General features: G+C 43.2%; 1 protein-coding gene across 1 annotated transcript in view; it reads left to right on the top strand.

Annotated features, from left to right (window-relative positions):
- Nucleotides 1–18,229, top strand: part of LOC138566647 (zinc finger protein 684-like) — a 260,085-nt gene that overhangs the window by 50,674 nt on the left and 191,182 nt on the right. The window contains exon 2 of the mRNA XM_069644196.1: nt 398–518. Within this exon, the coding sequence (XP_069500297.1) occupies nt 398–518 (121 nt within the window). The remainder of the gene's footprint in view (nt 1–397; nt 519–18,229) is intronic.

The raw sequence follows: 18,229 nt of genomic DNA, 5'->3' as shown, positions 1-18,229 counted from the left end.
GAGGGAGATTTTCTATCTATTATTATCGCAGAAACCTCAGAAAGCGTGGCTGATTCAGTAACAGTTCAGGTTACCATATATTCAGTCATCATTTTTCACGGTAACTGCGCATACTGACGTCAGCTTGGAGGCACGTATTTTGGGGTTGTGGCAACTCTGCATCTAATCAAGCAATTCCTCAAATAATGTACAATCTGCAAATTTATTCGTGCGTGTCTTATTTCGGATTCTTTAAAATCCACAGTTCACTGTTTTTCCATTATTGCCAAACGTAGATCGTAAGAATGTGAAAATGATTAATCCCCCTGCCACCCTTAGATCAATATTTCTACCTCCATATTAGGTTTCACTGACTGGTTGGTGTTAAGGGATGTGATCTTTTTTGGTCGATTTACAGGTTGTGTTCCATGATGTTTCGGCCTGTTTTTCTGAAGAGGAGTGGAAGCTTTTACATGAATGGCAGAAGGAACTGTACAGGAATGTGATGAAAGAAATCCACCAAGCCTTAACCTCACTGGGTATGTGCACACTATATGTGTCCCAATATGTGAATTTAATTATTCTTTTATCAAAACGTGTGTCTGTCTATTCTTGGATTCTAGGATTGCATTTTCAGGTATATGAAGCTTTGTCGAGCCTCTGGTGCCCCCTGGTTTAATAGATCCCTTTTCTGAAGCTTCTTTATTGTTTAGATCAGGCTTTAGATCCCGTCCAGGCCCGATGCAAAGACTTTTGTTTCCCAGGACGAGTTGAGCCTCCCCTCCCCCCACCCACCCGCTCCTTCCATGGCAATTTTGCCACATTTGCTGATTTAAGGATCAATAGGTTGTCTTTAGGCATCTTCTTATAATATACTTGCCCTAAAAGCAGCCCTGCCAACATCTGGTCAACATTTCATGGGAGAAAACGTGACACTCGCTAGGAATCGCCCTCACCCAGTGCTCATGATCTTCAAGTGTGGGGGGGCAGGCGTGGGATGGAGTCTGTTGTCAATTGTCTAATGTAGCAATAATTATATCACATTGTTATACCATGCCGAATTCAGATTACTCTGAAGCACTGTAGTTATAGGGATTATTACTCAATTCAATGGCAAATGTGGCTTTGGGTGGGATGCTCCTTTCTCTGTTTCCTCTCCTCTGTGTTTCACTTAAAGCATTCTCAAAGCCCCGCCTCCAGAGGCGTAGCCAGGATTGTTTAACAACTGGGGCCTGGTGATAATATAGTAGGGCCCACATTAATGGGAGCCCACATAGGGAAGGGGGCTTGTTCTGCCCCTAAGCGAATGTGCAGGATCGACCAGTGTAGTGAGGGAGCGCAAACCAATCAAGGGAAGTTCGGGGGTTGACCCCAGAGAAAACGTTTTCCCACGTAAGTAAATACTCATTTTTGCTTTGTCATAATGCCAGTAATGATACTAAAACAAAACATGTTCATGCTGGCTCTTCCAGTATATGTCAGTATCGCCATGTAAGAACATACTCCTGTTGGCTTTGCCTTCAAAAAATAAAAGCAGTGCCATAGGAAAAAAGCATGCCCTTGCCAGGTAAACAAATCTCCCCCTCGCCATATAAGAACAGTCATGTTGTATTTGCCCCAACGCCAGTAAAACAAATGTCATGCGACAGTAAGAAAATACTGCCTTGCGGGCTGCACCAATGCACCCCATGTAAAAACAATTATGTTGCCTTTGACCTTAACACCAGTAAAACAATGCCATGCCACTGTAAGGAAATATGCCATCCCTCCCCATGTAAGAACACTCATCATGTAGACTTTTCCCTTAATGCAAGTACAAAATTTCCATGCCACAGTAGTAGTACTCCACCAATCCCATTGTAGTACTCTTCCCCCATCGCAAACCCTCTTTCACATAACACAACAAGCCAACATAAATTGGCTTTGCCCAAAAGTTCCTGCAAAACAGGCCATGTGCCGGTCAAACATTTTTTCTGCTCCAATGCCCATCCCCAGGCTTGCGTGCACACTCACACACACACTCACTCTTCACGTCAGAGATACTTCATCTTGTACATTTGGACCTTTTGAGTGCACGTCCCTTGTTGCCTCACCATGTTATGTTATAGAATCTTGTAGAGTGCACGTTCACCAGTAGGCCTCTTGGTACTGGGTCCATCTAACAGAGAGCGGGGAAAGACTACAAAGCACAGAAGACGAGATGGGTTTTGAGATGGTGGCAGAAGGACAGATGGTGAGAAAGAGAACAAAGATGGGATGGAATTTATTGTATTCATGGGCAGCAAGAACAGAAAGAGATTGTCTGCCAGTCCAAGAGTGGTGGTATTTTTTTTAAAAAGGGATGCCACAAAAACTGAGCTGTTGAGCTATACCAAGAGTCTTAAAAAGCCAGTGGAGGGAGCAAATAATTGGTGTGAGGTAATGTGTATTGGTATTGGTGATCAATCAGACTTCAGCATTCTGGATTCATTTTAGATGATGGATTGTGTGAAAAGGAGAGATCAAGCTAAAAGAGTTGCAGTAACCTAACCCTGATTGCTCAAGTGAAGTGACAGCAGTTGTATATCGTAAGTGAAGGAGTGGACAGAGGAAGCAAATGGAGAAAATCAGACCGCCTGAACACGGTCTGAAAGAAAAGAATGAAGCCAGCAAAGGGATGAGCAATTGATGCCTCTGGGATGGAGACAGTTAACTAGTATTTTGATGAACCTGTCAATGCTGTAGAGAGGTCTTATTGCTGGCGCATCAGCGAGGATGCCTGTTCCACACTCATCTCTCCATAGGGGCATTTGATCTGAATGTGTGTGCCCAAAATCGTGTGCCTCGACTGGCCCTTTGCCCAACCGTCCACTTTTGCCCACTGCTGGGGCTTGCTTCTGCTCTGGCCTTCCAGCCCCAAGATGGCTGCCACCATTGCAGCACCTACAGTGCCTCTTCCACGTCTTTGGGGGTGACTCCTCTGATTGGCTTACGTCCCCATCACTAGCCAATAGCGTAGCTGGCAGGCGGAAAGTCAGCCCACCACACAAGGCCCTCACTAAAGGCTCTTGTCTGAGTCTGTCCGAGCGTGTTGGAGCAGGGTGCAGCTCCCCAGCAACCCTTCTACGATTCATCCTGGCCCCCACAGGTCTCTGCGGATTCCTCCACTGCTCCAGTAAGACACCTTCAGGAACACTCTCTCCTCCATGCTGTCTCAACCCCCGCTACCCTTGCAGACTTTTTGGTGTGCCCCACTTTCACAAGACCCCACTATTATTCCTATGCACTGCCAACCATGCTGTCTCTCATAACCCTATCAAGCCTAACTAGCTGTATAACGCTTGCTAGAGTGCATACTATCGATATCTAATCTTCTTGCTATCATGTAAATACAGTGCCTCTCAGTAGAATTGATATCTATGCTCCCATTTTTGTTTTTCTCGTTTTATGTGTCATATTGCTCATCAGTAGATCTCGAATTTGAGTGTCCTCAAATCTATGCTCCCATTTTCGTTTTATGTGTCACATTGGTCATCAGTAGATTTCGAATTTGGGTGTCCTCAAATCTATGCCCCCATTTTCGTTTTATGTGTCACATTGGTCATCAGTAGATTTCGAATGTAGGTGTCCTCAAATCTATGCCACCATCTTTCGCTTTATGCACTGCCTAGGCACTACACCACTACAAAATGTGAACCTATTAGACAGCAGTTGTTCTCTAAATCTTCTTATGCAAATGGAATGTAGTCCCCTTCAATCCTGCCTCTAATCCCAATTTAGCCAGTAACTGCACTTGTTATAGGTACCTAGACACTCCAGATACCACCGGCATCACACTAAAGTCTCACTATGTCAATGCTCGCTGCACACCAGCATACTAAGCCTACCTTCACTGAGCCCACCTCTGCCAGGCCTGACAAGCCAACTTAGCCTTTTCACTTGAAATCGCACGTGAGCCAGCAGCCAATGATGGCCCCCACCTAAGGCCTATACATAAAGCCTGGTTTTACAATTGTCTGGCCTTGACAAATAACTGGCAGACGGGAACAATCAGACTGTTCTACCTGCCAGGTACCACATTTAAACACACAATCACCCTAAAAATGTCACACACACAATGCCTGACTCGCACAACATCACACCGACACTCTTCCGGCCCAAGGCATGGCCACTCCACACCATCTCCAACTCACAGGCCACTGTTCATAAGCCTACCTGGAGCCTCCGCAAACCATTCTCTGCTAACATTCGGAACAGGCGACTAGCATCTCGCCTAGCTACATATCGGCAGCACGTGCAAACAACCACCCATCCGATCACATAGGGGAATGCACACTTAAGATCTAGAGTTAAAGCCCACCTCACTACCAGAGCTGAAGAACATGCTCCCCTAACCTCTTGCCGCAAACATAACCCCAAAACAACAGACCCACGACTTAACCTACCTAATCGGGTAGGTTCCCACGGGGTGGATAGGAGCAGCGCCTACAATATGCAACCCCTGCTGACCTCTCTGAATCCACAGCCGTTGAATCTGTTGCAGCCCTATGCATGCAAAATCATATGGCTGGCCCTGGTAATGGGCCAAAATATCGCCCTCACAATTACGACGGTCGAAAATGGCAATTTGTTTTAGACCCCCCCTTACACCACATATATATGTTGGGGGTATATGATATAATATTAATATGGGAGGGCTGCAGGGGGTCTCCCCCCGCATATATATGTGGTGTAAAGGGGATTAAAAAAAATATATAAACAAAAAAAAGTGCATTTTTGGCCATCATAATTATGACGGCCGCAGTGATCACATAGATCCGCTGGCCCCAGAAGCCGGATGCCTACTGCCACCAACAGCAACACCATCTGCAAAGGCAATATACCACCCATCACCGCCATGCCAGCACACATATCCAATAAGCCTACCCCCATTGTCAGCACAATAGTGGAGGCCACATCACATCTCAATGATGCACTCGTAAACGCCAGATCCCTCCCTGCCCTTGCCCTCAATATATCTGACCTCATCACCGGCAACAACCTTGATCTCCTCCCATCACGGAAACATGGCTGCATCCAGATTCTGGCCTGTCTCTTTCTCTGGCCATCCCAGACAGATACACTATTCTCAGCAAAAACAGATAGGCAGCCAAAGGAGGTGGATTAGCCTTTATTGCCAAAAATCTCCTACTCATTAGAGAAATTCCCAACTAAACCATCTGCTCAGGCGAGTTGCTCTTGGTCAAAATATCTTCATCAGCTACAGCCACCCCTACGATCCACTTAATTTACAGACCTCCAGGCCCCCTACTCTCCTTTGTGGAAGACATTGTGCAACTCCTCTCAACCAACACCAAACCCTCCTCTAAAATCATTCATTTGGGAGATGTCGACCTTGGTCTCAATGACCCATCCAATTCCCATGCACCCCCCTAGCCAACTCAATCGAAGCCCTAGGCTTCACCCATCGCATCTTAAGTCCTACGCACGACAAAGGTCGCACATTAGACTGGTTAGCAGATCTCAACTGCAACACCAACATACTAGGCAGCACCCGCTGCCCCTGATCTGACCACAATGTTATCACATTCACTACTACCAAGATAGTCAATCGGACATCTTGGTCCAACCAGCACCGGCTTCCCTCTCGAGAAACTCACGTAACATCACTTCAGCCAACCTGCTCCCCTTGCTACTACCACTAACAGCCTACTCACATGCTGATACTGACCCCACCTCCATGGTCGAGATCTACAACCAAACCTGAGCACCTGTAAACCCAAACCAAGGGCACACTTTCTCCATTAACCACATGCAATACATGTAACATATACAAAAACAGTAAATCCCATAATATAGGATTTCCCTTTTAACAGCATACAAAGCATAAAAATAAATCAAGTAATCGATCCTCGTATAGAGGAAAGTACGACGCACAATCACAACATGGGGTTCATGCATATAAGATAAAATAGTAGTGTCAAGCAGATAAAATTAAAGAGGCTGACTTCTAGCTAGAAATTCCCAATGAAGGAACATACTTAACTGTATTCAAAATAAAATTCACATCGCTATAATTCATTATTAGGGACACTGCTTCTTGGTAGGATCTAAATTAGCCATTGTGAAGTGTGGTTTTGGCCACTTCTTCCGTAAAGCACTGTATTTCTTGCATATTAATAGAAAATGACCAAGATCTTCATCAACTCCAATTTTACGATTACATTTTGCAGATGAAGACTCCCTTTTTCCAATGACCGTAGTAATTTAGTGGCAGCATGTTGAGCCTAATCATCAACATACTTCTCCTACAATCATGTGATTTAATCCTGCATTTCCCTCCATATCCAAATACAGCTAGGTGGATTTATATAACTTAAGTGAAGCGAAAGCACTCACCTTTTCTCTATACATTTTGTGGGATATATTGTCCCATTCAACAGCATTTCCTCACATCACCAAGCTGCATTTGCACAGAAACAGCAAAATGGCTGCGCTGGCTCCTGTGAGCGTGATGGCTCAAAACTGCATTTTGCAACAACAACCAAAAATGGCTGCATCGTCTTGCCAAAGCACACATCGGGCAGGATGGAACAAGGGGGCCCATTGAAGGAGATTGCCATTGGGGTTCGATATAAACAAAAGGAAGAAAGTGGAAAAAGCAGCGTTGCTTTGCTGAAAAAGCCAAAATCTCCATTGAAAATAAACCCTTTTTCACCTTTAAAAAAATGCTGCTGTGACGCTAATTCCCTCTGTTCCTTAAAGCCACTGTGATTAATAAGCCCTACCAAGCCCTGTGTGTCGCACTGTGCCTCAGCAAAACCAGGCATGATTCTGAAATGACAAGTCATGTCACACCCACTCCAAAAAAAAATAATCAACCAGTAACTTTACTTTTCCTTACATGGGAAACTCGTTAATTTTCTTTGCAAAAGTATCCAAAACTCAGCGGTTCAGATAGAGACTCTAACTAGCTGAGCCATGAATTTAAGAAGGAAGGCCTGCTGCACCACGTGTAAAAAAAGAAATAAAAATGGGCCTTTGCAAACTAAAGAAAAACAAATGCCTGTGTGTTGGAACAGTACACTGGTGAATGAAAGCCTGCCAGTATTTAGCAATATTAAGAGGTTTGTTGCTGGTGAGACTATATAACATGGGTTATTTTGTGCAACAGGCCTGTTTTAATTCTGGATCTAAGATCAGAAAATAAAGGTTAAAACTGTGGTGGCTGGAGTTGCAAGTTGAAAAACGGGTTTTCTGCTTGGAGGGGTGGCACCAAAAGGAGGGCTCTCTCTCAGCAGATACTAACAGCCCGCTGATAATTACGGGGTTGAACAGACATTCGTCTCTGCTGGGACCCTGACAGTGACGCTCCCAGGGAAGGGAGTCTGAAGTGTGAAGGGGCAATAAAGCCTCAATCAAAAAGAAACCCCCACCATGCTCTGAAGGAAATGACGGTTGGCAGCAGTTGAAGGAAAGAAAAAAATGACCCTGGGACAAAGGGATTGCCATTTGTTCCCAAATACTATTTCAGGAATAAACTTTAAAGACTTCTATCTCTGCAGCAAGACTTTGAAAAATTGTAAAAATTTGGCAGTTTAAAAGTTATATTGTTGTGCTTTCTTTTGAGATGTGATAGAAGTCACTGACACCTTGGGGACAGAAAGGGCAAAGTATTGAGGATAAATAGAAAAGAATCAATGTTGCAAACATTAATTTTTGTACATACATCCCTTGGGATAATTCGCATCTGTGTATAAAGTTTTGGAATTTTAGGACGAATCTTTCATGCTCAAAATTACCAAAGTATATCAGAAGGGTGGAACAAGGTCCCACAGACTGGAGGATTGGACTGATATGTGCTGCACAAAATATGTAACCAGTGTATATAATTTGCTAAGAGATTGAAATTGTATAAATGTATGTTTTTGGCAAAATCGGATTTTAAGTAATGTGGGAGTTTTTGGACATTGTAAAACTCCCATCATAAATCTGACATCATTCCCTTGGAAATCCAACCAGTTGAGTGTGAGGCGGAGACTAGCACCCCTGATCAATTCAAGTAGTTTAGAGGCGTGCTTAGTTAATCCTGCCCCGCCTATACTTTGATGTCATTATGCATTATAAATAAGGGTCCCTGACAAGACTCTAGACACACACTCTTCCTGATTTCCTGCGCTGCGTTCCTGTTCCGTCATCTTCCAGATCCAGACTCAAACTACAAGGCCAAAGCATTTCTGATCCTACTCCAGAGCCCAATGCAAACCCCAAGCAGTGCTGGTCCCATTCCCAGCAAAGCCTCAAATCTAAAACACCCACTAAATATCCCATTCACAAAGGGGAAGGTGTGGTACCTTTGGCATCCTGATCCAGCCTGGCTTGCTGCCACTCACTGCATGCTGCTGCAATCCTGCTACCCTGATGACCTTTAGTATCCAGTGACCAGAATTGCCCGTCCAGTTCTTGCCAGCCGGTGACCAGAACCGCACAGCTGTTTGCCAGGTGCCCTGCCGTGTAGTGACCAGACCCGGTTGACTGTCCAAAAAGCCCAAAACATAAAGGTGGATTGTGAGTATTTCGTCACCCCATAGAAATCCATAGTATACCTTGTCTCGCCTTGTCCGTATCCCACTCTATAAGTCATTCTATCCCTAACCTGATAACTTGCCCCACTGTCCAAATTCTCTGTGCATTTTGGCATTAATCTCCAAGCATTAGCGCTACTTTTCTTTTCATTTCTCTCTTACATAGACCATACGTCCTTAGCGATATTTGGATTAAATAAAGTAATTTTCCTTAAAGAAAAGGGGTACACTGCGTGAAGGGTTACAACTGCAGCATAACTTAGAGAATTCACAGGTGGCGTTCCTCTTTTCTTAGCCATGAAATCTAGTTTATAGTAAAACTGTTCTTCTCACAAACTGATTTCCTTTCCAATTTCACCCTTCATTTTACTCAAAGTGCGCCTTTTTCTATCTTGCATACCACTTTCAATTTACCAGCTAAAGACTTATCTTCAATTCCATTTGGTACCTGTGATATATATCTATCCCTCAACAAAAAAAACGCACTCCAAATCGGTGTATTTCACCTGTTTTTATTAAAAACCGTTTGGGTAATTTTAGGTGGGAGTTGCAAAAGTGTACATTTTAAACATGCTATTTGACTGCAAGGTGTTTTAAACTTTCCACTCATTTCTGAACTGTATGCTTTTGGTAATACATTCTTTGTCAATGTTAGGATCTTTGCATTGTTGCTTAAGTAAGGAATTGTATTCGCTTCAAGGTTTTTAACAGCCATTCATTATTGACTTATCCATTTCCGAGTGTCATTTCACAACGTTGCAAGGGGTTTAAAATCAGTTTTTCTCTTATTTGGGGAGGGAAGGTCAGATTTAGATTCTGTTTTCAGATTCTTATTCCTGAGTATGTGCTGCTTCTTTGTATCCACTCCGAAATGATTGGTGGGTTGGCGGAACATTGCAGGGGGAAAGTCTAACTTGGGTGCTATCTGTCCTAAATCAAAAAGTGCTCCTATGCTGCTGTGCTGTGTATGCTCCACTAAAAAGTCAAACCCAGTGCATTGCTCACATTCTCATTGAAACATCACCCCATTGGTGATAGCTGCCCCATATTAAAAAGTGTGCGATTTCTTTTGAATTTCAAATAAATAAATAAATAAATATTGCATTTGACCAACCTGCCTGGTTCATGGTGCATTGTGACTCAGGGTATTTGAAAAGGGGGTGTGATATGAGTGGTGTATCATCCCAAAATTGAATCCACATAAATAAGGAGAAAAGCACCTCAGTTAGGCGCTACATACTAGGCCGAGACCAAGGTGTTTGTGTCGCCTGTTTGAAATCTTTAGCAAACCCCCTGTTGTGACGAAGAGCTTTCTAAAATAACTTCTTTCTAAAATCAGGTAGGAGTAAATCCTTCAATATGTGTAAACACCACCTAGTTAAAAGGCCACACCCCTCATTGTACCATGTATATTTCCTTTTTGCTTCTGGGTTAACTATCTCAGCCAGTGCATTTTGAATATTTGGCGTTTTTAATTCTAGAGCATCCATCTTCAGAAAGAACTTACCCAGGTTCAGGTTTGCCAATGTGACTATATTTGGCACCCCAAATTCTAAACTAAATGCACTATTATGTGTGCCAGATGGTTGGCCCGTTCATATTTTCAACATTTTATTCTGTGCCTATGCCAGTTGCAGTACCTCCAAATCTCCCTCCCGTACAATAACATTGACCCCCACTTGAACTCTGTAAACCTCCAGACATTTCTCTAAAATGCAGGCACCAAATTTATAATCAAACCTCAATAATCCTCCCATCCGACTGTTGCTCTCTCAGCATTGGATTTAATATGAGTGCCCCAATTTCCAGTCCTATGAAAGGTAAGACCCAGATAACAAAAACAACTTGCCTCCTCTATTTTTGTACCCTTCCAGGCATGGTAATGTTTCCCCTTCCTAAAGACCAAAAGTTTAATTTCTTTCATATTCAAGTTAATACATGTATGCGAAAATAACATTCTACACACTCGAGACTCTTTTAAAGCCTCCCACTGTTAAATCTAGGAGGGCTGAATCATCTACGAACAAAAGTGATCTATAGGACACTGTAGGGTAGGGGAAGCATTTTTGTACCCACATGATTTAGGACTAAAATCTGATAAGAATAGAATAAATAGGAGGAGCCAGTGACCATCCTTGTTTGACACACTTGTTAGTTGATAAATGTGGAGTGAAAGCTCCCCCCAAGGGGAAGCAAACGGCTGAATAAGTATTCGAGTAGCAGGCTTGTATTAAATGTAAGACCTTCAATATTTCTATCTATGAAGTCAAACGCCTTTTCCAAATCAAAGAAAGTGACATACACTTTCCTCCCTCTGATCTTGCAATACTTTTCCACTAAATCATTCAATATAAAGCAGTTTTTGAGTGTTGGAAATCCCTTTCTTAACACCGCTTGAGAAGCATTGAGAATGTTACTAGATTCAGGCTGTTGTTCGAGCCTATGCATTTTGCTAAAAAGCACATTTGTCGAGTCCAGCAGGGAAATCAGGCAGTACCAATTACTGCTCTGAATGGAGCCTTTTTTTAAAATTGTAATGAAAAGGCTTCCACTCCCATGATTTCATTGTAATCCCGCTAGACTAATATCATTAAACAGACAAGTAAGTAGGGTTGTCCACCAATCTGGGTACCATGTATAAACATCAGATCGAAATCTGTCAGGGCCTGATGATTTTCCAACGGCTATAGATTTAATGGAAAGTGAAACTTCATCCCTGGAATAGACTATACCACTTCCCTTAAAGGAATTCCGCAATTCGGGAGTATCAGCCCTGCGTTAAAGAAGATTTTTTTAAAATGATTCATCAATTTATCCAAGGTTATAGTACCTTTCATAACCCTGCCCGGGCCATCAAAACCATTTGCCACTAATTTCCAGAATGTTTTAACATCTTGCTTTGACACAGCCTTCTCCATGATATCCCAAAGACTGATTATTTACAATACAATTTTCTTTTTTCTCTCAAGAGTATTTTATAATCTTTTTTGAGTTTAGGCAGGTTCCCCCGTATGCCCCCCACTTCTTACGGCCATATTTAACTGGCTTTTCCTTGTCCTGCATTCAGAGTCATACCAGGGGGATCCCTAAACCCTCCCAATTGTGAGTGCCTCTTGTGTGGTGGATAGGGTAACACTTTTCCCTTAAGGCTTTCATAAAGGATTCAAATTCTTTAAGCACCAGTTTTTCCTGGTAATTGTGCCTCTGGATTGTTTCCGAAATAATCCTAATTTCAGGGAGGTTGAATAAAGACTCAAATAGGGATTTCCCTACTTTTTGGAGGTTGAACGCAACTGGAGTGGCAGAAACCGGGCATCCAAGATCGCCATTGATGGGAAATCTACTGAAAATGTAAGAGAGTAATGATCACTGTCTGTGTGCCTTACCACTGGAAAATCTTCTGCCTTCGAAAAAAGGTAGCAATCCACTATAGAGTAGTCTATAATGGAAGCACTATCCCCATGCTTAAAAGTACATCTAGGTAGTTTGTTCCCTTCACAGTGGCCGTTGAGCTCCACTAGGTCATGAATATCCATAAAACAGTCAAGCTCGATACCCTCTAGATCTTGTAGTTAAAAAAAAATCCTTTCCAGAATTCTGCAAACCTCCTCTATTAATCTCCTATCATCATTAATATTCCTTAAAAGCCTAATTTGGCATTGACATCCCCATGATTATTATATGAGGGTTTCTCTTATATTTAGTTATAGTGAAGGCTGGCACCTTATCATGCACGTGTCCCAAGAGACAGAATAATGGACACATCCCACTAGGAAATGAAACGAGGAGAGTAATTGCAAGGAAAACACAATTTATATAAGTAAAATAATGCAAGCAAAGAACTCTGCTGCCCGAGAGAGCTCTGCCAAAATATACACGGGCAGCACATTTTAAGGAGAAAATATGTCACTCGTGACGAGGGGCTATAGATACACAAATCAGGATGATAATTGGAGATACAAAATGACACAGTTGATTCCAAACAGGATGACCACATAGGAATGGCTTCTTCTCTGGTGTCTCACCTGAAGCATGTGGGTCGACTGGGCTCATCTCTTCAGTGAAGGTCAAGGCATAACATGATACACATCTATCTAACTAAACTAAACTACAGGAACTGACAACATGAGAATCATAGTGCACATACAACCTTGTAAGAATTGGGGGTGCTTAGGTCACTTGGACTAATTTATTGACATTCCAACCCTTTCCCTCTGCAATGCATTTGATGGCTCCATGCCCCACACCCAGGTTACCCACCCAGCAGTTTGATTTGCCATCTGTTTTTCTCGCAGCAGGAGATATATGTTAGTTCGGGAAAATATAAAGCCACACAGGATTCGGGTTCTGGTATGGTCGGGGTGAGGCCATATTAAGGATATGGCGGGTGAACTTAAGGTGGTCCTGGGGGAGAGACTGGAGACCAGATGCGTTCAAAGGCAATAGGGGGCACGGGTCCAATGAACCGCAGCTTAGCAAGGAGGGGGTGGAGAGGGCATGAGTCGGCCAACGGATGGGGAACTGGGGCTGGAGCAGACCTTGGTCTCATGATTGAGGATGAGCGCATCTTGTCAGTACTTGATCCTTGCTAGAGGCAACCAATGAATGGTTTTGTTTCCGTGAGAACAGGAGTCGCACTGAGCTGACAGAGGGTGGAGGTGGTAGGGGTTAGTTGTGCGTGGCACTGGGAGAGGGAGAGCGGACATTTCAGCAGAGGGGCGGAGGGTCCAGAATAAAATGGTGTTTGGAAAGACACAAAATGGAGCACAGACTACAGGCCTTAACATGGCCTTTATGAACTTCGGTAAAAATGTGAGCTGCAAATAAGTACAGGAGGGGTGGAGATGTCTCCCACCTTAGTTCGTACACCATCTACCTGGTGCGGGAATGGTGTAGGGGCGGAATATACTGCCCCCCCAACTTTCCCCCTCTCGTTACTTCAAATGTAACAAATACTTAGTTCCATCCCTTCTACGTTCCTCTGTCACTCTTTCTGCTTCCTCCCAGTCCGGGGTACCTTTTATTGGTATCCAGGCTCGGCAGACATACCTTAGCCATTCTCCCCTTTGGGCATATTCTTCTGGAGTACAGGACATATATATACAGTCTCCATGCCCAGCTAAATCCACCCACACCTCCCTATGGTTTTCCAAATCTTGTGGTTCTTTCGTGGTTGTATGATACAAGTTATCAATTATGTCCCATTTATTATATATGGCCAACATACGAAATTTGGGCTCATTGCTCTCCCCAGTTTGTACCTGTGCATCCTGCATAACACACAAGCCTTTATCAGTCCCTTTCTGGCTGCCAATTGTCACGATCATCACTGCACTATTAGGAATCGTTTTGGCACAACATCAGATACCTAATTGGCACACACAAAAGATCAACAGGAGGAAAACTATGATTGGGTTCAGCATATTCATCGCAGTCCCAAGCCACGATGTTACCCATTTGAATGCAGAGTGGAACCAGTCTGTTGGTTGCACACCACCTTCTTTTTTCATCTGTACACCTAGGTGATGCACCGCTTTTATGACATGTGAGAGTGTCCCATTTTCAGCATCTGACAAACACCTCCTTCCATAGCTGTGAGCAGGTCGAGCACGTACCAGTTCTGCATTGTCATAAGTCTCAGTGCTCTCAGGTCCACCTTGATGATATTGAACCCTTCTTCAGTGTCATTTGCCAGTTGTATGAGCTCCCAGCGTACTATTTGAAGCCATTTGGCATTTGCGTTGGCCTGGATACTGGGAATCAGTGATGCAAAGAATGTCTTAGCTGAATTGAACAATTTGTATTCTGCAGGAATCTGGGATAGGAGCTCGGAAGAGTCTTTAGAGATGTATTTGGATGATCTCTTTTTTCGTGACACGCTTTCTTGCAACTTGCTTTCCATTATCACAATCACAAGCAGGGATATTTCCTCCTTCTGGTGGGGTACTTGTGATAGTTCATGTTGTATTGTGTCCCCTACTATATGCAGTGCAGAGTGTAGAGTTGCCAGAGCAAAGTCACCACTCCCTGCATGTGGGAGGTGTAGGTATGCTTGTTTGCTGCACACCCAGTATTGATCCATTAGCGCTGCTGTTCCTTTTTTCAGATCGGCAATGACAAGGGTCCTGTTGCAATGTGTGTTAGACCCCATAGGTACATCTCCTTCTGCATGGGAGCAAAGTTCATATTTTTGCTCATGGTTTATCTGTATTGGTTTTTCCAGCGCGGTGACCCAAGTTAGTTTAGAGACATGTTCAGTCCATACTTATGCATACGTGTCATACATCCACTTAAGTCTACTGTCGGATAGGCCATGTGGCCCTTCTCCTTTGCACATGAATGTTGACTGCTGCCATTTATTTTCTGCAAATCTTGTTCCTTCTATGGCCAAAAAAGGTTCCTTGAAGCATTTTGCAAGTGGCATTCCTTTTTTTACAAACTCTGAAGTCAGGTGGGAGATGCTTCATACGTATTGTGTGTGCCTGGAAAGGGCTTTTTATCCTGCATAATGCAAGGTGGAGGAGACATTGTGCTTCCATAATGGGAGTTTCTTGAGGTACTAAAACCTTGGGTGTTCCTGATGCATGAAGAATCAGGGAGCAAATGTAACAGCTACCATTCATCGCCTGGCGCCCTGTGGCACTCATATGAGAGTACCATTTGTTCGATTGCCCTGGATGGCGAATGTCTTCCATTTTACCCAGACCTAACCCATTGTATGCATCATATTTATATTGCCTCGTTTGCCTTTTGTTTCTACTAATATGTTTTCAGGTGTTTTTCCACCCTAAAGACCTTTTGCACACTTTGTTAGAGGTACACAATGTTTTCTTTGCATTGAACACCATAGGGTGGTAGAAGGAGAATAATTCTGATTTGACCAGTCCACTAAGGTCAGTTATTTGTTGCCACTAAGGAGTATTTGACAGTTCATGAAATTAAGCTGTAGGGAATATATATTACATTTTGGCCAACCATGGAGTAGTTGCAGATAGGCTGTGGTGTCATAACTGGTTGTTCCAGGGCATCATCTTCATAAAACATAGTCATACTGGCATTTAACATATTATTTTCAGTTTTTGAGGTTATTTTGGTTATAGTCTTAGCAACATGGGGGAACATTGTATTGTTCCACATTAACTGGAAACTGTCCCATAACAAGTGTCCCCTTATTTAATTAAGTTTCCCCCTCCCCCTTCGCTTTTATCATTCATAATAAAAGACGCCCCAGAAAATCATTAAATCTAACATCACTATACTAAACATGATTGCTAAGAAATAGAGCCTGCATTCATAATTGTAGGCCCATGTTGCACTTATTCTACTCCTACTGCTATCTATCTGGTGTGTTGCAGTAATTAGGGGTGTCGTTTCCACCATTGTATCGCCTGCAGAAATAAAACAAAAACACCACTGGGGTCGTGGATTAATGAACCGACAAAAAATTGAAAAAGGCGTGGAAAAATGCACATTCACAAAGAAAAAACAATTTCACATCATGCTGTCATTCTTTATTTACATACATATTTGTACTATTGTCTCTTTTTATTGTACACTGTCTCTTTTATATCTTGCTATTTTATTGCATTGCCACATCTTTTTCATTGTCCTGCGGTATCTCTGCTGCTACGCTTTGTGTGCTTTCCTGATACCTGACAGGTGCATCCAATACTTAAGCCCTTTTTACTTTGACTGCTAAAGGAGTACAGTATATTACTTTATACGGTCCATGGAACCATGGTGAGTTCCATCTCCTTACAAAACTGTAAACATACACTAGTTCACCAGGCAAGAGTGGTTTTGTGGGGCTATCAGAGGCTGTGGTTGTTGTCAGTTTCATTTTCCCTTGTGAAGGCTGGTGCTATTTGTTTCGCAATACGTTGTTCTGCCTTTGTTAATTGAGTGAGGTATTCTTTGAATTCCTCTCCCAGAACACTTGCTGTTCGATGTGCATCTGAAATGCGTCTTACTGGTGACGGGGGAGTTTGCATCCTTCTACCTGTTACAATCTCATGGGGGGACAGGTGGTGGTCCTTGCTGGGTTGCATGCGCAGCTGCAAGAGGGCCAAAGGCAATCAGTAGACCCAATTATTATTCATTGTATGACAGTTTGACAATTTGGCTGTTTATTTTTTTGACCATTCTGTTAGCTTGCAGGTGACAAATCGAACCCATTTTGTGTTTAATCCCTAGTAGTGTTTTTACTTCTTTAAAAAGATCATTTACAAAATGTGTTCTGTTGTCGGATCTTATGACATTGCATATTCCCCAACGCGGGAACACTTCCTTCACCAGGAATTTTGCTGCGCATTTCGCATTTGGGTGGGCGCATTGTCCTGCTTCCACTCAGCGCAAAAAAGGACACAACACCAGAAGTATCTTGCTCCATTACATCTTTCTCCCATGTCTGCATAACCAATGTGCAGCTCGCGGAAAAGCCCTACGGGGCGAGGCAACGTGCCAGGTATTGTTCTCAATGTCATCCCTGAATTAAATGTTTGGCAGGTTGTGCATTCGATCGACATTTTAGTAAGATGTTTCTGGAGGTTTGGTACAAACCAATCTTCCTGGATATCTGCAGCGATATGTTGCTTTGAGGTGTGGGCAGGGAAGTTCAATTGTTGAAATGCTTTCATTAGTAATTCTACAGGCATTACTACCTTTCCTATGCTATTTTGTCTCCATCGGAGATCAGAGGGCGATTGGGTAAACCCTCTTTTTGTCCATAGTTCCTGTTCTTGTGGCAGTGCTCTTTTTTGTAACTCAATTAGTTGTGCAATTGGCAAGGCATTATATCCTTCCTCTGTTGGTTGTTGTTCCTTCTCTTTTAATACACACTCTGTTTGTTTGTGAAATATGCTACCTGTCTGGCTGCGGCATCCGCCGATGCGTTCCCAAGCGATATTTCGTCATTGTTATTGGTATGTGCTTGGCACTTCACCAATGCTACTATGGAAGGCTCATTTTTGTACAAGTATTTCGTATTCCCCATCCTCCAATCGTACTACTGCGACCCTGACATGCTTTTCACCTGTCTCTGGGCATATCGAAGCTGAGCCATCCACGAAGTAAACTTCTCCCTCCTCCAGTGCATTTTCTCTTGCTTTAGGGATGTCATCCCCTTCCCTTTCATATGTAGTGCAATCATGTCCCTGCATATCTTGTACTGTGCTTGGTTCTGTAATAAATGTTGCCGGGTTTACAGTCTTAACAACGTACCACGTGGACATTTGGGCTGGAGTTATTGATCTCATATGCTGATGCTCTTTGGGTGGTGAGGGTGGACCTTGATCGTTCAAGAATGGCAAACAAAGAGTGCTCAATGTACAATGTGACTGAGCAACCCATTACAATCGTGTCACTTTCCTCTAGCGCGAACAATGCTGCTGCGAGAGATTGTTCGCACGGGAAATGCCCTCGCATTACTGAATCAAGTGTACTACTGTAATATGCTAGGGGGTTGTGCCCTAACAATGTTTTCTGTGTCAATAACGCAGTCATAATTGTCCCATTGGAGTGCGAGAATAAGTACAATTCCTGCTCGTAATCAAGGGTGGTTAGGATGTGGGCGGTGCTAATGAGCTCTTTTAGGGCTGTGAAGGCTGTGTGCATTTCAGGTGTCCACTTTATTGGGGTCTTTTCCTTTTGTGCTTCTTTCAAGCCATTCAATAACGGCCTTGTGTATG

Source organism: Ambystoma mexicanum, chromosome 2p (genome assembly GCF_040938575.1).
Source record: "Ambystoma mexicanum isolate Mex_15411 chromosome 2p, UKY_AmexF1_1, whole genome shotgun sequence".
NCBI classification, from domain to species: domain Eukaryota; kingdom Metazoa; phylum Chordata; class Amphibia; order Caudata; family Ambystomatidae; genus Ambystoma; species Ambystoma mexicanum.
Note: the sequence above shows the minus strand (reverse complement) of the source record. Positions and strands in the feature narration are given on the sequence as shown.